This window comes from Cavia porcellus, unplaced genomic scaffold (genome assembly GCF_034190915.1).
Source record: "Cavia porcellus strain 051 isolate PalLab524CR breed Dunkin Hartley unplaced genomic scaffold, mCavPor4.1 scaffold_29, whole genome shotgun sequence".
Taxonomy (NCBI): domain Eukaryota; kingdom Metazoa; phylum Chordata; class Mammalia; order Rodentia; family Caviidae; genus Cavia; species Cavia porcellus.
Window position 1 is genome coordinate 9,383,066 of NW_026947512.1, and position 23,901 is coordinate 9,406,966.

At 37.8% G+C, this 23,901-nt stretch overlaps 1 protein-coding gene across 1 annotated transcript in view; it reads right to left on the reverse strand.

Moving 5' to 3' along the window:
- The window catches only part of Pappa2 (pappalysin 2), a 253,321-nt gene that overhangs the window by 44,578 nt on the left and 184,842 nt on the right, over positions 1–23,901 (reverse strand). Inside the window, exons 18-20 of the mRNA XM_003474655.4 lie at positions 9,507–9,675; positions 8,078–8,213; positions 6,183–6,292 (exon numbers count right to left, since the gene is read on the reverse strand). Of these exons, the coding sequence (XP_003474703.3) occupies positions 6,183–6,292; positions 8,078–8,213; positions 9,507–9,675 (415 nt within the window). The remainder of the gene's footprint in view (positions 1–6,182; positions 6,293–8,077; positions 8,214–9,506; positions 9,676–23,901) is intronic.

The following is a 23,901-nucleotide window of genomic DNA, read 5'->3' on the forward strand; positions in this document are numbered from 1 at the left end:
TAATTTATCATAAATACTGGTTTAGCATTTGATTTTATTTTGGCATAAAAGACACAGATTTGGGGTTCAGGAATTAATAAAATGCTATTTTTTTAACTTTAAAAATTTTGATTGCTGGGATCCTCTTCCCCCAGCAACAAATTGCTATCATAATGTAAAATAAGGTTTGTTTTGTTTACCTACATTCTTGGAAGTGTCAGTATACTTCACTTTGATTCCACATAGACACATACCTCAAGGGCCCCTTTAAAGTACTCATTCCTCTATCCTGCTGCAAACTGTGACCAGCCACACAGTTTGGTAGTTCCCCCAAATTATAAAGAGCTGGGCAATAATATTGAGCAAAACACAGAGACAAGGGAAAGAAGCAACTGTCTCTAGTAAAAATGGCCACTGAGCAAGAAAGATTGCTATACTCCAAGCCAATTAAATCTTGTCCTCAAGTTTCTCACCTGATTCTCACGTTAAGCCAAGGAGGTGGTTGTCATCCCCATTTACACAGAAATGAATAAAGGCCAAGAAGAGTAAATTGAGGCTATGCAGTCAGTAAATAATAGCTCATGGGTACAAATTTAGAGTCTGTAAGACTATACTTTTCATTCCAAGATCAACGGTGTTTCTTCAGCATTATCATCCTCAAAATCATACATGGACAATCTGTGTCCAAAACCATGAATTGATGATTAGATGGCATAGTCATGGCAAATGCCATAATATAAATGATAATGTTTAATGTACTGGTTTAAGGAGAAACAACTATTCCACATTTTCTTTCTAAGGTGGCCAACTTGACCTTGACAAAGATGTAATTATACCTAGGAGTAAAAAGCTTCACAATTTCTCCCATCCTTAGGAGAAAATACACATTTACTTCTGAAATAGAAATGGTACTATGATTTTTGTGCTCCTCCATCAAATGTTCATGATTCTTAAGAGGGGCTTCACTGGGGCTTTCCCCATACAGTTGTCACACTGCTCACAGACTAGTGGTTCACTGTATCTGCACAGAGTTTTCACTGGGCTCCACATCCTCAGAGGGATCCTGCCTTCTTGACTCTGTTCTCTCTCTCTCTCTCTCTCTCTCTCTCTCTCTCTCTCTCTCTCCTTATTTTTCTTCTCTGGGTCATAGTTTCAAGCGCACAGGAAAAGCTTTCTGTCAGTTGACCCTTTCTTGATTTCATCAGGCTCCTGGGCCAGAGTTAGTTACTTCTCCTCAAGTGTTCCCACAGTGTCCCTTCTTTAACTAAATCATTCACCATGTTGCATTGGCATAAATATCTTTATTCAAGAGTAAACTGTAAGTCTGTTCAACAGAAGGATTATTGTTTTTTATCTCTATTTTCCAGTACTTAATACCTACATACAGTCCCATGGCACATACTAAGCCTGAATGAATACTTCCTCAAGAATGAATAGTTGAATCAATAGGACCATGCTATGAGGTATGGTCAAAACATAAGGTGAATGTTTAAATAAAAATTAAGTGTTCCTATAGTAAAAGTTACATTTCTGCTAATTTCCTTCACAATACCCTCCCTAACTTCGAACACACTTTGAGCATTTTGTCACTTTCTGAAGCAGTTCCAGAAATCCTTTTTCATAAGTGTCTTTCTGAGGTGTGATAAAAAATACAGTAAATGCTGCTGCTGAGTGCTATCCAATGGAAACACCAACTTGCAAAATTATTATGATGTATCCTCTCCCACCTTATTTACCAGATCTGGTACTATGTGAATTTCAGCTCATCTCCAAAGTTGAAATGATCAGCAGAGCTAATTTTTTTAATTGATTCAGAAAATAGAGGAAACAACAGCAGTGTAACTAAATTCACCAATGAAGACTCCCCGACCTGTTTCAAAAAGTGGCAAGAAAAATGGAATACTGTGCTCTCTTGAAAGTAAGGCCTAACCAGATTAACATAACCAGAACCATCCCTAGCTGACTGTTGCCATGGTAATGCCCAGTGTCACACAAAAGATTATATTTCATTATTCTCTTGCTTAATGTCTACTTTGTAATGTCATGTAAGGAATGGGCAGGCTAAGAGGGGTTGGCCTTTGGGAATGGCTTTCAGGAAGAATTTATAAAGGTTTGGAGATAACACCTGAAAGTGTAGAGCTGGAATATCTTAGATTGTCCTGTCTGGGAAATTCTGATCAGGGTTTAGAACAGAAAGCTGATAGAAATCTTGCCAATAAAGACTAGCTTGGGAGGTTTTTGTAGGATCTTGCCAATACAGACCAGCTTGGGAGGTTTTTGTAGGAAGAAGAGCTGCATTGGCTATTGGAGTTCAGACAATGTGTATTATGTTTGTTTGCATTTTGCTTATGTCCAGAGACTTTCCCTGAGACTTTCACACTGAGATTAAGAGCAGTGGACTAATTAATCTGGCAGGAGAAATTTCAAGGCAGTCTAATGTTGAGGCAGTAGCATGACTATCATTGTTGGCTTTTAGTTAAACCTTTGTTGAGAGTCAAGAACAAGGAGACAAGCAGGATCATTTAAAATGTTATCATTTTGGTCAGAAAAGAAGCTCCAGTAAAACTGGAGACTACAAAGACAGAGCTGAGGACGTCTTGCCTGCTGAGAAGGAACAAGAGATTATATAAAAGATGGTCTGAGCGCGTCACAAGAACCAGCAAGTCTCTCCCCTTTGTAGCTGCAAAACTACAAAAGTGAAAGATTTTTGCTTTGAGGAAAAAGCCACAAAGCACCATATTCCTGAAGCAGGACAGAAAATTTGTTCCTCAGAATTGGATTCAGAGTGCCCAGTGATCCAGGCACTCAACCCCTACAGCCAAGGGAGAGGAAAGTATTTTTACTGTTCCAGTTGAAAGCAGACCTTGGCATTATTCATGTGATGCTGGTTTTAAGTACATGCAGAATGCAAGAGTTATAAGGGTTAAAAAGCTTCCATCTCAATGTAAGAAGGCCTCGGAGGCCAGGCAGTGTGCCCTTGAGAGTGCAGTGAATGAAGCTACGAGCATGAAGACAAAAATGCAGTGGAGATCCCAGAAATTTGGAAAAGCCAAGAATGTGAATAGTCTAAGGAAAGTTGTGAGTAGAGAGCAAAGTGGACCTAAGAGAGAAGCTGTGGGAGGTATAACCACCAAAAGTGCCATAGAAGTGGACTCACTCAGCCCTTTGGAGCTCACAGTTTGCTCAGGTTGTTCCAATATGCTGAACATGAAACTACAGGATGTAGTTTGCTGTGCTGGATTTTAGTGTTTGCTGTGCTGGATTTTGAACTTGCATTGCTCCCAATCCTTTGTATCCCTGTTTATAATTCGTGGAATGAAAACGCACCATTTTCATTGCACCATTGAATTTAACTTTCTTTTTGTTTGTACAGGGGCTTGCAGCTAAGAGTTTGCCTTACATCTCAGAGGAGACTTGGGACTTGGGCTTTTCAGCAATGCTGAAACTGTTAGGACTGTGGAAACTTTGAGAGACTAAATGCCTTTTGCTTTAAGGGGTATGCAAGAGTTTTTGGGGGGCCAGGAACAAAATAATATGTTTGTAATGTAACATTGTAAGACTTAATATTGGTTCTTAAAGATTGTTAAATCTGTATTATAATGTGCAAGTTATGAAATAATAATATGTCTTTGTATTTGGAAACTGGTTTAAAGAAATGTGTCTGATTGCCAAGTTGACAGGGGTGGGGGTGGATTGTATTAGTTGATACATTGTATCAACTTGAGAAGTCCAGAAGTTAGTAACTAGGTAACTCAGCAGTTCTACATCCTGGGAGATAGAGGACAGTCCTTTATCATGCTAGGATGGAGTTCATTTTGTCAACTCTAATTTAGAAGTTTTAACTAAGTGACTCAGTAAGGGACCGGGTGCTCACTTTTTAAACATCTTGAGATTGTGCAAAAGGAGGGCAGGGAGTTGGTGTGAATGCTACACCCACGCAAGAGTGGGTAGATTGTATACAATAGAAGAGAGAAAAAGAGGCTCATTCTTCCCCCTTTTCCTCTTGTTGCATTTGCTGTTCTCTGCCACTTTGAACTATTACTCCTATGCCATGTCTCTGCCTTAAAGCCAGGTGATTACAGACTGAAACCTACACAAACTACGATCTAAATAAACCTTTCCTTCCTTAATATTGGGCATCAAGTATTTTGTCTCATCAGTGCAAGAAAAGTAGCTAAGATTCTATGCTTCCTTGAAAATAAGGACTAGTAGCTAGACCGAACCAGAACTATCTCTAGCTGATTGTTGCCATGGTGACACAGTGTTAGGCAAAAGATTATACCTCATTATTCTCTTGCTCAGTGACTACACTGTAATGGCAAGTAAGGCAAGGATATGCTAAGAGGAGCTGACAATTTTTTCTGCTTAGGTCTTATTTTCAGGGAAATATGATGTATTCAAAGTAAGAAATATTTGGAGGAGGGTTAATGGTACTGTACTCTACTATAAACAATTAAATAATTTTTATATTCACCATATGTTTGATCACACATTGAATTTTCCATTTCTCATCCAAATTACACTTAGAGTACCTTTTCCCTGACCCTTCTTCTTTGATTAGCCATAAGGAAAAGGAATTGAGAATTATTTCTAAATGTAAAGTGTATCACTAGAGTCCATATTTTGATTATTCTACAGGAACAGTCTTGTAAGGATTTTGTTATACAGTCTAATGAAGCAACCAAACTGTCAAAATTTATGACCTTCCTATACTCTACCATTCTAACAAGATATAATTAATTTCAAACAAAAACTTCTCCACTTAGCTCTTGCATAGTCTTTTCTTTCTCTTTTTCACATACTTATTTCACAAATATTTGTTGAGCACTCATCACATATCAGGCACCATTTTAGGATTTGAGGATGTCACAGCAAACAAAACAGAGAATAATCCTCACTAGAATTTTATTCTAGTGGAAAGCAGATACAATAAATAAGTAAAATATGTAATATACCTGACAGTGATTATTCCTAAAGAGAGAAAAGACACAAAAATGTTAGGGGAGTCAAATTTTAGACTGAATAGTCAAAGAGTGCCTTTCCAACATTTAAGACAAACTATAGAAGAAATGAAAGAGCAAACCATGCAGATATTTGGAAAGGCATGCTAGGCAAAGCAAGCCACAAGGGCAAAGTTTCTGAGTTAGGAGTATGTCTGGCATGCTCAGGAAACAATCAGTAGGTCCCTGGGATAAGATTAGAGAAAGACAAGGAACGTATGTGGGAGATAGGGACAGATAAGTAATTGTGGTTCCTGAAGACAAGACAAGACAAGACCACACAACTGAGGACTCAGGTTTTAAAGAATCAAATATAGGGATGTGCAAACCAATGAGATTTCCCATCGGAGTGTTAGCTGAAGGGTCTGTGCTCCCAGAAGCTAGAGCATTTGAGAAGGGAGCAGAGGGTGTCTGACCTAAAGGTCTGTAGATGACAACAGCCACGTGGTTGATGAGTGGTTTATTCTGTTAGCATCAGATTCCAACATGGCTGACTCCAGGGAGATGAGAGGAAAATGGTTTGGAAGTAGCAATGAAGACAGAGGACTATACGAGATGAGAAAGATGAAATACTATGTTTCCTTGAAAATACAGCCAAACCAGACCAACCTGACCCAGACCCCCCTGATGAATTCAGAGGTAGAGGGATATAAGACAGAAAGAAGGAGAGGTTTTCAGGAGAGGCGATGCCTTCACAGGAGAGCCAGAGTTCAGACTCAAATGGAAAACACAGAGAAGCAGATGTAAATGGAGCAAATTTTGTAGATGACTTTGACTTTGCATAGCACACAGCCCAGGAAAAGACAGTAGGTTTAGCATGGGAGACAGAGACAGAAAAGTCAGGTGCCCTCTTCCCCTATTTTCAGTTTAACTTGTCTTTTTCATTCATCCATCTTTTTCCCTCCTTTTTTCATCTTTTCCCTTTTTCTCTATCATATTATGCATTTATTCAACTGATTCTAAATTTTCCTGGTCCTCATGTCGCTGAGCCTTCTTTTTCTCTTACCTTTTAAACTTCTCATTAAATGTGGGTCATTTTATTTTTCCCCAGTTTTCTCTCTTTCACTACTGGATGTTTCATGCTAGTATTTAGGGATGATCCAAGTAGCTGATTTCAAAGCCTCTGGAATTAACCCAGAGGCCGTCTTGTTAGTTGCTCAGCAACCTTACATCCTTGGCAGATAAAAATGTCCCTTCCCTCACCTGGACTTTGACAGGTTCCATCCAGTATTCCAGCTTGTCAGCAGTGATGTTCTCTGGCAACATGACAGGATCATTAGGGGGGATTATACAAGACAGGGAACACATGGCACCTGAATGAACACAAATTCAAAGCAGAAATTGAGCTTCTCAGTTTGCAGTCTTTTTCTTCTTGTAATCAAAAGCTTTGATATTTGATATTTGAGAGAAATTGCTCTTTACCTAATGGTTCATCACAATGTGATAGTTGGAGACAGGCCTGATACTCATTTAATGTACATTTTTAGAGCTATTTTTACACTAACTGGTAAAGAACTGCTCTCACACGCTAATTCCCCTTACCCCAAGTGTCTCCTCCTCTGCCTGGTCTGGTATTCCTTTTCTCTAGCATTTCTGAGTCTCTGCTTGACCCAGTAATTCTGAGATTGATTTCTGGTCCAGAAGATTTTCTACACCCCATTTCAATACTCTAGCCACACTGTATCCTGATTGGCTGATGAATTTTAAGTATATTTAATGTCATTCCTGCTTGTGTGGTCTCCTGGAAGCTGACAGTTGTAGCACCTCCCACCTAAGAATTTGACTAGCTGGGGAAAAACACCTAAAAATCATGAAATTACTCCAGGGATATCCTGTCAGTTGCTACATTAAATATCATTGCTTTGGCAGCCAGGAAACCTGCTCTATTGAAGGAAGAAACAACTAAAAACCAGAAGCAGAGATTTGGGTCATTTGTTGGTCCCCAGAAGGCAAATATTGCTGCTTTCTTGAAGGGGTATCCAAGTGTCTTTTAAAATACTCTCAGGTTCTCTGTTTCTTCATCTATAAATCTGATGATCTTCAAGTTTGTTTTCAGCTTGCAATGTCTATGCTCTATTGTTTTTCAGTAACTTTTATAATTTTGAAATACTATGTTAACCTTTAAGGACTCTTAAGTGCTTGAGTTTATGACATTTTAATACAGAAATTAGAGATTTTTAGGATAAGAATATGTTTATTAAAGACCCACTCAAGAGGCATGTAAAGCTCCCTGATCATCCAGGCCTGGCTACAAGACCTCACAGTGCAAGTGTACCTTGAAGATGGTAAAGAAACATCACAGAAACTAATGAATATCTTTTATGAGCTTGGTTTATATGCAGTACTATTACACAGGTTAAATGCTTTATAAAATTGCTCATTTTCCACGTAATTCAGAATTTAGGAGTAATCTCACAAGTTTTCACACAAAATGCGACTCTTTTCTATGATGTTCAGGGACCACCAGGGAAATGTGTCACTATCACTGCTCTGTCTACAAAGATCATTAATTGTGTTCGCTTGAATTAGAAGCTGTTTACAGAAGTTGGGTCCCAGTCCTCTGTTGAGAATAAATGTCCGAAGATTAATACAAGGAAATGCAATCTCAAATCATCCCTTTTAAGAACTCTGCATTCTATTAACAACGGCTAAGAGAATGGAGAACTCTCCACTCAAGTTATGGCTACATTTCTTCTTACTTCTTGGAAAAAAAAAAAAAAAAACATTGCTACACTTCCATCCACTCTCAACTCTGCAACAAAGCAGCCAGTTTAATCAGCTATACCAACTTTATGCATGTGCGGAAGACTAAAAAGAACAAATTTGATCTGGACATGGTAGCACAAGCCAGCACTTGGGAAGGTGAGGCAGAGGGGCAGAGGGATCACCTCACATGTTCAGACTCAGCCTGAACTACACAGTGTGACCCTGTCAAAAAGAACACATTTATTACGAATTTTATTTTTACTGAAGTAGCAAAGAATTAACTTGTATTCCCACTTACTCCTCAAGGAGAATATTGTAACTGATTCAAGACCCAGTAAGCAACAATAAAAGGATGATCTAGGAACAGACACCAGATTCCTCCCCGTCCTTACCAATCCCATATCCCTGTTCACACTTGTACTCCAGGAAATTCAACTCTGAGGGGGGCGGAGGGCATTCGCCTCGCAGGTTCTCACACAGCTTGAACTCCGGAGTCCACAGTCCTTCTTTAGTGCAGACAATGGGAAGCTGGAATATCAAAGGTAAAGATGATCCCACTATTGTTCTGGCTAACTTCATTAAGCCTGGGGAAAAAGTGGTCTAATAAAGTGGCACCATACTTCAACTTTTAGAATCTGGGCTAAAAGATGTCATAATTAACTGTGTTGGAAATAATCAAAATTAAAAGAAAAGAGGCACACCAAGATGCATTCTGTTTCCAAGTAAAACATATCATAAACAAATTTGCCAGTGATAAAATTTATCAACGACATATTTCCTTTTAACTACTGACTATAACCCATGTAATCTGAGTTATTTTTGGAAACTCTCTCCATATGGTATTGTTTTACACTGATTCGTGTCTATTGTCATAAAATGCTGCTTGTTGCAAATATATGGGTTTTTTTCAAGATGAATTTTGTTCTGTGAAACTAATCTTTAATTTTCATTAAAAGTGTGTTTTTCGTCTTTGTCTTAGAATACCCACATCATATTTGCATTGGATCTATTCCCTTTCTCCGTATGTGTGCTGGCTTGTGTAACGCTTAGTTTCAGACCATCAATAACCACAAGTATAAAACTCTATCTAGAATATAAACCAGAACTAACAAAATCCAGGAAAACAAGATTTAGAAATGTAGATACTTCTTTCTTCATCTGCTCAAGTCCTTGATTCTTTAAATTAATCAGTGGAAACATAAGTGTTTGACCTTCTTGAGGTCTTATGACATTCTTCACATCTGTTCTGCAGTGCTTAAAGTGCTGGACACTAACTTAAAGATGTGGCAAAAGAGAAATCCAGGTCATTGATCAGTTCCTAGGAAGTCTGCTTGATTTCCTGTCTCTTGTTTATATGTGATGCTTGAAAAGATTCTAAAACAAAATTGATTTTAGTCACACAACCACTTAAGACTACATTTTTCATTTGAGACCTCCTGTGCTAAAATCTTAGAGAAAATAACAGTCAAACAGCGCTTTGAGCTTTGTGAGGAATTTGTGTTTCTGTTCATAAAAAGAAACACACACATAGACACAAAGATTCCAGAATTATTTGGAATGTACCCAGGTACTCTACATATCAGATTCTTCTTACCTGTGGGGAAATTCCGAATTTGGGAGAGAATATTCCAAAAGCCCAGTATCTTTTGAATTTGTCTATTGAATAATACTGTATTAACACCTCAGGTTAGAATTCCAACTTAGTAAGGCCCTCCTCCCTGATGGAATTCTTTTCAATACTTTTGACTTAACATTCTTGGCAAGGCAATCATGATTAGAATACAGTCTGACCCCAAATAAAGTTCAAAGAGTATTCCTTACCCTTTCACTTTCCTGGTTACATTTAAGCACACACTGGCTGTCCAGATTGAAGCCATTGGTACACTCATACATGCCTTCAAAAACAGGAGAAGGAGGCTCACACACCACTGGCATACAGCTGCCTTGCTCCCAGATTCCATCTTCCAAGCACTGGAGCTTCAGGAACTTGCTGATAAGACATGAAACAAAATTGCCCATCAGACTCAAGAAGGTCGTGGGACAGGCCTGGATCTTTAGCAATACATGATGAAGAGCAGCAACCAGGCAGGGGAAGATGGTTCTTGTTAGCCAGTTGCATGAGCATCCTAGTTTAATCTCAAAAGTCAAGAAATAAAAATGATAATGTTCATTTATCGGCAGTAATAGTAGGTATTGTATAGCAATATTTGATGTATGACTCTCAAGAGAGTTTGACAAATAGTGCAGCATCTAGAATGCTTAGAGTTGGGTTTTCTTTGAGATTTGCATCTTGTAGAAATTTCACATCAAAGTACACTGGAAAATGCTGGTATTACAGAATACAGAAAAGATTGTCATACACACAGAGGGCCAACCAAATGTGATTTAAGGATCATCAGTGTTGATATGGTGATATAATTAATGACGTCATTAATAATTCTTGGTTTTTTGAAGACAAGACAAAGTGTGGTAATATGCACACTTTAAAGAGACTCAACCTAACATTCAGAAGGAAACTAACCTCCTTTAAATTGTTACAGCTGTTTTGTTTCTAAATCCATTTTGCCTTGGAAAAAGTTCATACCTTTCACCAGATTCATGAAGAAGATTATGACTCATTGCTGTCCTGGAAAAATTGACCTTCCCATGCACAGTTATGACCTACAACCAAAAAGCCTGGCTCAACGTAGATAGGAGTTAAAAGAAGTAGGTTTTTTGTTACTGCAAATTCTGTTCCATTCCCTTTCTGACTCACTGCAGTCTGAAGGTATCCAGTTCTTACTCAGAACACACTTAGCTATAAAAAAAGTTGTGATTCTAAAATATAAACAGCCTTTGGCCATTGGCTGTCTCAGTCTACACAGTGGATTTCTACTAGCACCTCTAATGTCTTGATGCCATTTATGAATTTCAATATGCCCACTATCCTATACATGTTTTCAATTGACAGTGGTACAAATGGTTCCCATGTGCCTGTCCAGTCTTCTAATCTTATTTTAGATTTACTCTCAACACATTGTCATATAAATATGTCTGTGTCTGGCTTTCCTATAGATAGGAAGTTTCCAGAAGACATAGTCTATGCCTCGTTCTTGTTTTAAATTCTCAGATATTAATTTAATATTTGGTTTATATTAGGTATTAAATAAAGAATTGTGGAATTCAACAGCATCAAGTTGACTTTGTGTAACAAACTGAATCAACATAACACTAATAAAATATTTTATCTCCATTTTATTGGTAAATGCACTGAGAGATGCTAAGATCTCTTTCTAATATCTCACATTCCAGAATACACTTGATTTCAAATAATTATAATGGCAATATAACAGTTTAACGTATCTGCCTTATGTCCAATTAGAAATAAGTGAAATGTTTTATTATTTTTAAATTATGTAGAATCATATCTTAATTTTCAGAAATATTTTAGGATAGAAATATGATTTATGACAGGGATTCTTTAATACTATGTCCACACATCTACTATTTGTTATAAATATCATTTTAAGTTATATTTCAGATATTTGGGAATATATATACATACATATGTATATATATGCTTGTTACTTATAACAACAAATAACTATAGTACCATTATCTCCAATTTAGCAAAGGAAACAGCCTGAAAGGAATATAAAGCTTGTTCAAAGACCCAGGGTGAAACCAGAGGCAGGCTGACAAAGCTTATGGTCTTTTACTATTACTATGACTTTTCTGTTCTGCTCTGTAGTTCACTGCTTATTAGCAGCATCCAGTCCACAGAATATTCCAAGTTCTCTTTGTCCTGATGCTGCATCCTTAAGTGTATCAAAAAACTCATCTAAAAATGTTTGAACTGAATAATAAATCACACATGTAAAATATCTCAATATTAATATGCAGCTTGAGGAATTTTTGCATGTAACTACAGCTGGGTAATCTTTGCTTAAATCTAGATTTTATAGAACATTTTCAGTCCCTCAGAATTTCCCTTTGTGTTTCTTCCCAGTAAACTTTACCAACTCCTGCAACAGACAGGATTCTGCAATATACACTTTCACAGGGTAGGTTAGTTTGGCTTGTTCTTGATTTTTTTTATTGAGATATCCCACTATGAATTCTTTAGTATTTGTGTTTTTCCCCGCAAAGAAAATGCCATTCAGAAAATGTCTTCCCAACTCTATTTTAGGTGAAGGGTTTACAATTCTTTTTACTGAAAATGAGGTTCCCATTTGTACCCCTCATGAACTGGATGTTTTGGTTTACCTTCTCAACACAGAGTTTAAATTCTTGCCAGGGACTCTCTCCTTTCTGCCACCTCCCACAGAGGCAACTGTTTCCCTGCCTCTGCTGAATTGACAGACCCCAGCTGGAAAGAGCCAGCAATACCACTGACACCAGGGAAGAAGCAAGGCTGTAAAAACCTTGCATGTCAGCATGGTTATAAAGGAAAACCCTTGCTTGGCCAGCATGATAATATTTTTACTTCATGTGGTATTTTTCTCTGAATGGGTTGGAATACTTCAGCCATGGAAATAGTCCTCCTGTTCCTTGCCCAGAGTGAGGAACCATTCAAAAATGCCAGTTTCACGTATCTCCTTGCCAGTTTAATAACCTCAGGGGTAAGGGTAACTTGGATAGTGAAGTAGGAGTTTGGGTTTTTTGGGTGGTACCCAGATAAAGCAACAGGCCTGTACTGGAAACCACCATCAATGCAGGGAGGGAGACTGCTATAGGAAGCAAGAAAAGAGTGCATTTACATTGGGTCCTTGGACTTGGGAGTAGCGTTTAGGGTTAGCTCAGAGGGCAGGAGTGCGAAGATGCTGAGAGAATGTTCTGATGATCTAGGAGGTCCAGTTTCCTCTAGGAAGGAGTTTCTATGCCCCTCACAACTTCATACATTCACCTCCTTTGCAGTTTTTCTCTTGTAAAGAAAATGGTCCTGTACAGTCATCTCCCCAGAGGCCTTCCACAGCCTTTGTGTCTCAATACATTAGACCTGCTCTTTAAATTCTGCCTTCAGACCTTGCCCAAAGCACCTAATGAGTTCCTCCTTGCTCATTACCTGATAATGAGCAATGTTTCATTCTGCTTGATGTCCACACCTATCTAATCTTGTGCAAGTCTTGAGATCTATGGTATGGTGCTTGACACTTCAGTCTAGTGGGCTCACTTTTGCCATTTTGTTTCAAAAGACACCTCGATGATGTTAAGAAACTGGAGTGCCCTGGACGGTTTCCAGTTCCAGGAAATTTAGTTTGCTCGTAAGGCTATCTCAGGGAACTGAAGCTTAAGTCATACATTTCTTCCTGTTTAAGTTTCAGCTCCTTAGTGTTAAGGACTGAATGGCCTCCACCACCACCCCAGACACACACTCTGCCCAACACCTCACGAAATCTTAACCAATCACGTGACAGGTGGAGGCTGAGACTTTGGGAGGTAATCAAGTCAAGAGGGTAGAGCCTTCATCATGTGACTAGTGTCCTTTAGAAAAAGAGACATTGAACTTGCTTTCTCTGCCCTTTTCCATATGAAGATACAGCAAAAAGATAGCCAGTTGCAAAGCAAGAAGTGTTCTCAGATAAAGAATCTGCCAGATCACTGATCATGATTTTTCAGTCTCTAGGTATTTGAAAAATAAATTCTTGTTGAAGCCACCTCATATGTGGTACTCTGTTACAGAAGTTTATACTAACCAAGATACAAGGATGACAAGGTTTGCATCTCAAATGCAGCCTCTGTGTCTCCTGTAGTGTGGTGATATTGAGGTCCACTTCTGACTCTTTTAAGATCATTGATGAAAAATGGGTTTATGGTCCAACTCTTTCACATAACATGTGTGGATTAAAAAATAAGAGACTCTGACATTATGGAGTGAATTCAGCTTCACATTTCAAAGAATGATAGCATTGGGTACCAGATCAATGTACACAGACAGGCCCCTACCAAGAGAGACATCCAAAACCTTTTTTGATAACCTGTTCCAAATATCTGTCACATAACACATTCTTCATTCCAGTGGAGGAAAGAAAGTTACAATATCTCATTTTATAGCCGATAATTAACATTAGTTACCAAATCCCCTGAGTTTCCCAAGCTCATATAGCAAACACATCATTGGTAAAACAAAGAATAGATTTCAAGGTTTTCATAAAACAAAACATCTGAACAATTAAACCAATAGTTTCAAAACAAAATTTGTAAGATGAATCCTATCAGAATCCTATGGAGATATTTTAGAAATCTGGGTGGCAAATCCTACTGAACCAAATCTTTTAGGATTTGCCTAGGACTCTGTACTTTTACACTTTTCAGTAGTTATTAGATGGAGTCACAGTGATAAACTGTGAAAGTCTTTGCTCTTTCCCATGCTAGTAAAGATGACCAGAGTGTAAGATCCATTACTTAGGAGGTCTGTAGCTGTCCTGTTTGGGCTTTGCTAAGCCTTTTCACTAGGATTGTTAGTTAGATGATCTTGCTCTGGGATTTTTTTATTCTGTAAATGGTAGCATGAAGAGTTGAGGTAAGGGTAGAGTTTTTATTTGTCTTCCCTTTAGCTTCTCCAGACAAATCACCACAGTTTCCAATTTCTAAAACTTTGAGGTATCCACCTAGAGCTGAAATTCCAGCTGTGCTTTTCTGCATCTTACATCATTGCCAGAAATAAAGATCTTGTAATCAAAACTTGGCTGCAAGTTTGACTGATGTTGCTTGAGGCGCACATGAGTCCCCCTCATCCTTCTATCACCACGCAAGAGTTTTCAAAAGTAATATTTATGTTCCATTGGGGAGAATAAAAATGTGACTTGTAGAGTCCAAGAGAATTATCATGTCTTTTCCAATCAAGAGCATTGGATGTCTCGAGTGTGTAGCCCCTCATGAATAATAAGAACAAAGGAAAAACTGATAACTGAACTGCTAGTTATTGTGCAGAAGAATGTGTGTCTATGAAATGTTATCCTCAAACTCACCCCTGTGTGATAGGAGCATTACTTATTGTCTGAGTTCTTGACTCCCATGTCTACAATCTTCCTCGTTAGTCATCCTCAGCTTAGTAAATGACACTGCCACCCGCTTTTGCTCAAATTTGAAACTTAGACAACATCATTGATTCCACTCTTTCTCTCAGCCTTTATCTGAATGTATCCCATACTTATGCAAGTCTTGTCAGTTTCACCTCTCCCACCTTTCTGGAATTTGTCCTGTCTCCACAGCACAGATGCTACTAGGAGACGCCATCTCTTACTTTCCACCTGGACACAGCACTTCTGCAGTCCTTCCCACACAGCCAGCAAGAACCAGTAAAGGAAATTTTCACAAAATTAGACAAATTGATTAAAGTTCGTTACTTCTTTATGTTGTACATTTTAATTGCTTCTGGTTGCAAGAAAAATAAAATCCAAAGTTTTCATATTAGTCTACGAGGCCCAGCATGATATTACCCACTTTCCACAACCTCCTTCAATGCTGTGTTTACTGACTTCAGTGTATATCACCCAGTGTGGACTTGGAATTCCAAGTACAACCCAAGATCTCTCCTGCTGTAGGACTTGGTTTTCATTCTCTACTCGCAAAGCCTTCTTCCTTTTTGCTCATCTTCAGGCTGCCTCCGTTTCTTTCTTCCTGAGGATAATTTTCACTAACTCAGAGCATCCTTATTTTACCCCTATAGATTTCTCAATCAGAGAATCTTTTGTTTCTGTCATGGAACGTATACTCTGTAATTATTTTGTTTATTGGTTTTGCTTGTTTATTGGCAGTTTCCCTCGTACTGAAATACAAGCTTCATGACCTTATTTACTATGGTATCCTCAGTACCCAGCACAATGCCTGATACATAATACATGTCAAGAAGTTCTGGTTTAATGAATGTGTGGGTGCTTATGTTCTAGATGTGGTAAGTAATATTCAGAAAATTAAAATAACTTGCCTGGGGTTGTCAAACTGGTCAATGTACTATGAAGAATCAGTGTTTATGTCATACTGTGTAAGCCTTGGTATTTTTAGAATTGTGTCTGTAGACAGATTATCTTCCCTTACTTAGTGCATTTGTGTAGTTGTCCTGTTCTAAAATGAAAATATAAAAGAGTGAGACATTTGCATTATTTCTATCTTCAGTGTCTGAAATAAAATTAGACCACCTCTTTATAATGTGGTCTGGCCCCTTATATTCAGTACACCATCCAAAGCAACACTAGTGAAATCATCCAGGAGCTGTTGAGAAATAAATCTCGGAGTATACCCCAGTTCAACGCAGTCAGAATCTGCTGTCAAGAAGTTCTCAAGGTTATTTCCATGCATTTTCAATTTTGAGAAGTACTGATCTAGATCATTTAAAAAGACACAGTCCTCTACACCACCTCAAAGAGAAAGGGAATCATCAGCACTTTTAAAGTCCATGCCAGTTTTCATCTTAACAAACGCAGGCCTGCTTACTAAAGCCAATATCATAAGTAGGGAGAATGCAGACTTCAGATCCCACTGAGCACTGTTTTTCTGCACTCTCTAATTCCAACCTTCCCAAAGTCCTGATCCAGCCCTGTTGCAAGATGAGAACCATCAGCAGGATGGTACAATTACACATATTGACTTTGGCTTTCCTTTCTTCTCTCACTTAAAAAAACCCCCTTAGAAAGCTCTTTTCCCATGTGAAAGACAGCCTTTCCATCAGAATGAACAAGCTACCTCTCCTAGAAGCATGAACTGGTGTTCGGCTGTCATGTCTCATTCCTGTCTTTACACTTTCTGCTGCTTTGTCTTAGGTCTCCAGATTGGCAGGTCTGACAACACTCTGCCCTTCAACACTGAACAACCAACCTTAACTTTAGGATCCCTTTTCCATCTTCCAGTACCATTGCCCTCCCCTACTTTCCCATGTCAAGTTCAACAGCCTTCACTTTACTCTTTCCTCGGAGGGTCTCTGGTTATTCTCTATACAGCTGACAGTCTTTCCTATGGAACATGTAGAGATTCCTCCCTGAACTACAAACAACCTAAGGTTTTGCCAGGCAATTTAAGTCTAAACATATACAATAGCTATTGCAATTATTCTTTAGAATCCTCATAATAATTTCTATCATGTGTTTGAGGAACTGGGGATTACATTGAAAAGCAGAGATAAACTGAACCTAAAAGAGAGGACCCTGTGGCCTTCATCTCTGCCACCTTTTAATTATTTGCCCATTCATACATTTTTCTACCACCTCCCATTTGCCTATTTGTTACAGTATGCCCTAAAATTGTAGAAACAAATATAAATACTGTGATAATGCCAGAGTACTAATCTACAGGAGTCTGAAGTGGGAGCCACTAACCATGCCTGGAGATGTGAAGGACATCAGGAAAGGACTACTTAGAGTTGAGTCCATTAGGTGGAGAAGGATAAGGTTCCAGGCAGAAGGAACAGCACACTTGAGAATCCAGAAGCAAGAGGGTTGCTTCAGATTCACACCTGGGCCAAGGCTCAATGGAGAGAAGCTTGTGTTTCCTCTTTCATCTCTCCTGTCATCTGGCATGTTGACTGGCATGATTTAGAACCAACTCAGGAGTGACACGGTGGGTGAGGAGTCTATTGTGACAAAATTATTGCCAAAATGGACAACCAACTGTAGAAAATCATTTTCAGAAGGCAGATTCTTTCATTTTTAGAAACCTCTATAGTCAACCACTGTCTCTTACTGTTGCATGGTAAAAAAGCAAAGATACTTGCATGAACCAGAAAGGCCTTTCTAGAAAGCTGTGACACACCTAAGAACTGGGAATGGGCACAGGTGTGTGCTGCGTCCTCCTGACTTCAATCCTCTGCTGTACAATGAAAGGAAAAGGGCCAGTGAGCACTCTCTTGGCTGAAGAGTAGGAGTCACAGCAGCTTTCAGCAGGCTTTTAGTGGCCATCCTGGGTGATTCTCATCAGGAAGTATGACAGAGGTTCTGAGAACAGATGCAAATAGTTGAACAAGAAGACTATGCTAGAACTGCAACCTAAGTTCGCAATACATCTCCCCCTTGAAAAGTTATTTGGCCTTTGTTTTATTTCTGTGAAAAAATGACATAATTATATGTTTCTCACAGCATTATTAGTTCATATCAGCTAGTGTATTTAAAGCATGTAACACAATGAATGACTCATGGTCAATAGAAAGCGGAAACTATTGACCAGCAAGGATGATCAAAAGATCTATTCAACCTTACCTTGGCTGATTTTATTCGAATTTGGTATGCTTGATAGTATGAAGTCTAAAAGTAGAGGCAACTACTCTGAAGATGATAAGATGTAAAAGATATCCATACCGGTTTTGATTATTAACTGCTCTCAATTCCCACAATGTTTTCAAAGTTGTGTTTTCATAAAAATAGCTATATAATACTATCCTTAACTGTATTAAGCCTGATGGTGTGGACAAGTCTATTGAAAATAACAAGAGAAAGCATAGTAACTACTAATATTGTGGTCTTATGTGTCTTTTTCATTGCATATTTTCCTAGCAATTTGTTTTGTTGTCTTGTAATGATCTGTTTTTCCCTATAATACAGAGAAGATAGATATACATGTAGAAATTCACACATGGGAAGAATTTTTTAAACTATTTACGGGAACAGATTATATAATGCAAGATGTAATGAATAGATACTCTGAAGAAGATACACTAAGAAACCCAATGCTAATTCTGTAACATTATGATATAAAATCTAACAATACTATTATTCACTGTTTAGAGTGATATTAGTCTAGTCTCTTAAGTTCAATTTCAGTATATGTAAAGATAAGGACAGCTACTACAAAGAGAATGAGAGACATTATGGTAGTCATTATTACTTCCCCAGTGTCAGATCTTGAAGACCTAAAAAGCCTTCATCAACCTGTAATGATTTGATTAGTTCTATCATATGCAGTATGTATTCAATGTGTGCGAAGGTGGGGACAACTATTTGGAAAAAACTAGAGACAATAAGATAGACAGTGAAGATCTCCAGTGGACTTGCTTTGAAATCTGTGTTTCTTTAAATTGTGTCTTTATGAACTGTTTTGTTCTGCTTTGATATGTTTAATCTTACCCTCTTTAAGATAAAAAAACAAATGTGTAGGACTGATAACCATATTACTAAGTTTTTGTTGGATCATTGAGCAGAACTTTTGGCAGTGTCACTATTTGAGTGTCACTTTGTATGCTTTAATTTTGTAACCTGAACAACTATTACTAAGACGACAATATGTAATTTATCAACTAGTGATTTCTTCTTGTTTATTTTTCTGTAATTCTGTATTATTTCTACTCTTTTTCTCCATGTTTTTTGTTTCTTTCTAAATAATTATAATAATAAAAAAGATCTATTCAACCACACTACTCTGCTCTATCTCTGTAAGTATTATGCGTATGAAACATTAACGTTCTACTCAGTATTCATACTCTATCTAAATCTTCAGGTTTTCGGTACTACCCAGAACCCCGTAGGAAACAACTCATGAATTGCTTGGCCTGGCCATCTGCCACTTTCAAAGAGCAACGCAAGGTCACCACCAAACTGCTCACCTGGTTGGCTGAAGAAAGATTTAGCAGAGCTTGAGACACAGAAGGCAATAGAAAAAAAAAAAAAAACAGTATAAAAATGGAAAGAAAGAAATCTGTGTTGGTTTCTATTTAACAATTAAGCTATTAAGTGAGGCTTAACTTTTTTTTATTAACAGAGAAATTAACAATCAGTGTGAAGCAGAGTTTTACAATAAGGTGCTCCCTAGCTCAGAACTGAAAGTCACAGAGAAATTTATGAGTCCAGCAAGCACTGTGTTTAAGTGCGGGCCTCTGTGCCAATCACCAGCTCTGCAAAGTCTGCAGCAGTGGGCTGGCCTGTACCCAGGTGTATATTTGAGTGGCCAAGGCTTGGAGAAGGTTCATGTACTTTGAAGCCGAAAGAGGCTGTAATAAATTAAATTAAAGCTCACATTATCCTACAATGGCAAGAGAAGTGAGGATTCCAAGGATAAACTTTAAATGTATTTACTATAAACACTAATTATAAAGCTAGACAAAGCCTCAATGGAAAGAAAACAAATTTCTATTTCTTACAGATGCAGAAGTGTACATAGAGATTACAGTCTTTTCCTTTTTTTGCAAATTATAAATAGCACGTGCATACATGTATATGGGTTTAGCACCTATTTGTACACACGTACAGTCACACACATACACAGTGTTAAAACACAGAACTCAAAAATTAGGTAAATTATGTTAGTAATTTTCTTAAAGTTCTAAATCAACAATATTTCAGGGGTTTTAGTTTTGTCTTACTACACATTTGTAGTTCATTAGCCAAGATTTTTCTCCCCTTCGTTTAGTAGGATAAAGGCAGTCAGACTTCAAAGATTCTGGCTATTGTTCAAAGGAAAATCAAGAGCTTAAAAATCTAGGTAACAACTCCAAGACATGCCGTGGCTCTTGTTTTTCCAGACCAGCCTGAATTTGTTTGCGCACACTAATTTTTGAAGTATGTACATCAATATTTACTATTTCATTTCCATTTCTTTCCCTCTTCAGATCCCCTGTTTTTCTTTTCATGGTCCTCTTGAAGCTGCTGCATTGTTCCAATAATTCACTGAGTTGACAGTAGGCAGTCAAGAAGTAAGCAGTGTTCTGAGTCAAGGAGAGATAGGCTCCTTTTAAAAAATTCGTAAGTTTTCTGTTTCGATGTATGTTTCTTTAATATGCACACAAATGCACTTTTCTCCTTCTGGTAACTGAAGACCTGTGCACCCACCCCTCAGCTTTGATGCCAGTTTCAGCTACCTTTGTCTCTCTGTTTTACTGGAGTGTAGGAACCCACAACAGGTGGGAGAGAATAGCATCTCTTGTTAAAGAGGTTTCTCTTTGACACCAAAAGGTGCTCCAGGTAACAACTAGACTTTCTAAGTGGCATTAAGCTGCTGGTAACCAGGTTGGCGATGGTGAGGATGGTGGTAATAGTGACAAATGGTATATTAAGATATGACCAGATATTGTGTTCAGTTCTTTGTACTTATTTTCTCATTTAATCGTCATAAGAACATGTAAGTACTCCGACTGTTTTTATTTCATAAATTCAAATAATGATATTCAGCACAAGCATAAGAATTACTACTAAACAGCAAAGTTGCAATGTAAATTTAGATCTTGCTACGTTCAAAAGCTATATGATTAACTACTAATCCAGAAAATACATGTAGGGGAAGGAGCCTTTCTCAGCACTTATCTCCATTAGAAATTTTGGGGTACTGATTAATTTTAAACTGAATTTTATCAATCTCAGAAAAATTTCCTAATATTCTATCTTGAAGGGAGGGTTAAATCCAGTTCTCTTGGGTGTGAATGAAGAATGACTGACTGAACCCCATCCAAAGGAGAGACTAACACTTAGTTCATTTAGACCAAGAATTTCCCAAAAATCACCCCAACACTGCCTACACATTCTATGCTGCATTCATACTGGTGGTATATCTGTGCTTACAATAATCACTGATTTTTCCCTGGTGCTACTAAATTGTTATATATCACTTGTCTTCACAGTGTTATTCCAAAATGCTAGCTCTTCTTATTTATTCTGTTGATAAAGAAAATAAAACACAGACTCCCAAAAAAAACCCCACTCAAAACCTTATTTTACAAGTGTGCAAAAAGAGGCCCAGAGCAATGAAGTAATGCATTCAAAACCCAAAGCCCTATTAGCTACGCTCACAGATGCTGAGTTAGAATGACTTTAATTCCAACTTTGCCATGTACCAGCTGAGTGATTGTGGAAAAACTACTTTGCCATACTCTGAAAAGACTGAGGAGTGTCACGTGGAATAGGGAAGAGAACCACACTAAAAGATATATTACTACACTTTAAATCCAATGCTACCATATCGCAACTTGTTGTACTGTTATTTTATTAAAAAACAAAAATGCTTTATTGTCATGAAAAAAGAATGACAAATTCAAAAAATGTAAAGGAAAACTATGCCAAATACTTCACAAACATATCATCACCTACCCTCATCCAACCAACAGAACATAGCCCACGTTTTAGGTTTACTCACTCTGTGTTACAGAAACAGTCTTTTGTGTGTGGGGGGAGAAAGGTCAAGTTTGCAGGCTCAGTTCTAGCCTATGTGAGGCTCTTTCCCCAAAGGAAGATCAGACAAGGCATCCATCCATGTACACGTCATGCATCATTGTACACTGAAGGCACTTAGCAGTACACACTTACTAAACAGCAAGCAATCAGAACATGAGGACTACTTGTTGCAGACTGATCTGCAGTTATGTTTATAGATCTTAAATAGATATATGTGCTTTGGTAAAGTTGATATCATGGATAACCTCAGAAAAGATTGCTGTTTGCAATTACCTTCAAGGAGAGGTGGTTATCACAACACCTTACAGATGGCATCTTGATGACTAATACAAGAACGTCTAATGACTTATTCAGGAAAGATTGTCTAAGCAAACCTATAGGACTGGAATAATGTGGAAGTTAAATTAAGTATGGGCCTTAATGAGGTTACCCCAACCTTCACACGGAAAGATAACACGTAATGAGAAAAAGGAGACCATGGAAGTGAAAGATAAGGGAGAGTTTAATATGGTCTTTTTGATGAAATATAAGTCAAGCACGTTTATTTTCGCTTCCTAGGAAGTCAAATTAATGAAACAACAAAGAAATGATTAATGATGATGTGTTTGTGAAAGTAAATTGCATAGAAGAAAAAAGAGCTTTTTTCTTCAGGAAAGTTTGTGCTGATTAGACATTGTGAAGAGTAAAGACTTCTGAAAACTAGAAACTTTGCAGCTTCTTTCAAGCTACACTTCTCATACTTTCTCTGGTGCCTTCAAAAATAAATAATTATCAAAGTGACATGTAGAACTCTGCCTTGCAAAAAGCTGATGTACTAATTCTGAAAAGAGATAGTTTACTGGGTTTTTTTTTTCATTAGGAGAGTCAAATCTCATTACTGATATTGTTTTAAAAAGACCAAAGGTTCCACTGGTCTAGCTCTTGACCTTGGCTTCACACTGGAGGGAATTGGGCAGCCTTTTCAGATACTGATATCTGAGTCCTACTCCAGAGATACTGGTGTACAAATGTCCCTTGACATGTAGGAGACTGCATCCCAATAAATCCTTCATAAACTGGAAGTATTGTAGGCCAGTAAAGCCTACAATAGCATAACAAACCTATTGGACATCACAGATAGCCAATACAAATACAGTGTACTATGGACAAGACACATACAATATTAGCCCAGCAAAAAAGTAAAATTCAAAATTTGAAATGTAGTTTCTTTTGAGTACATAAGCATTTTCACAATGTAATAAAGTAAAAAAAAAAAAAAAAAAAAAACCTTAAGTGGAACCATGGTGAGTCAGAGACTGTCTGTAATTGGTTGGGGTAAGACATGGACAGTAAGATTTGTAGAATCTGCCTGGGTGATTCTACATTCAGCCAAGTATGAGAAGCATTGCTTCAGTGAGCTTGTTAAGATGTCCATCTTTTTTCTATTACCAGTAACTTGTACGGAGTTATGCTAATAAGTATAAATGTTTGTTGAATAAATAAAATTAAAAATGTCTTTGGAGAGTTGACCATTCCCTCTATGTGGCAGAGAAAATTGTTAAAAGAAAAACAGAAAAACACACATGAGGGCCAGAGATACAGCTCAGTGGCATAGCGCCTGCCTGGCAGACACAAAAATCTGAGTTGGATTCCCGGTAACCAAAAAAAAAAAAGTCGGGGGAAAGGAGGGAATAATAAGAAAAACATACAAGAATAACTTTACAGTTTTCTTCATATTTAAAATCCTTAAGGATTTCAATCATCCAATAAGAAAAATCTTTTTCACCATTTTTTAGCATCAACTTTAATATCAATATCCTAACATGTTTTTCCTCAATTCAGAAAGTCCGGAGTACCAGCAAGTGAATATGCATGCCATGATACACAAGATGCTAGGCAGAATATGTATGATCCATTGGAGAATGTAGGACAGTAATTAGATTATTGATGATCAGGGGATTGGATGATGTTACCCTATGCAATGGAAGCATGAGCAATAGTTCTTCCTCAGTCTGGAGGATCTGATGGGCTTCCTGAAATAAATATCATCCACCGCCAAACACAAGAGAATAAGAATCAGCCAAGAGAAAGATCAAGAACAAGTTCTGGGCAGAGGAATAGCATGTGTGAAGGAACAGAGGCATGGCAATATAAAAGTAGCTCGGTGGCAT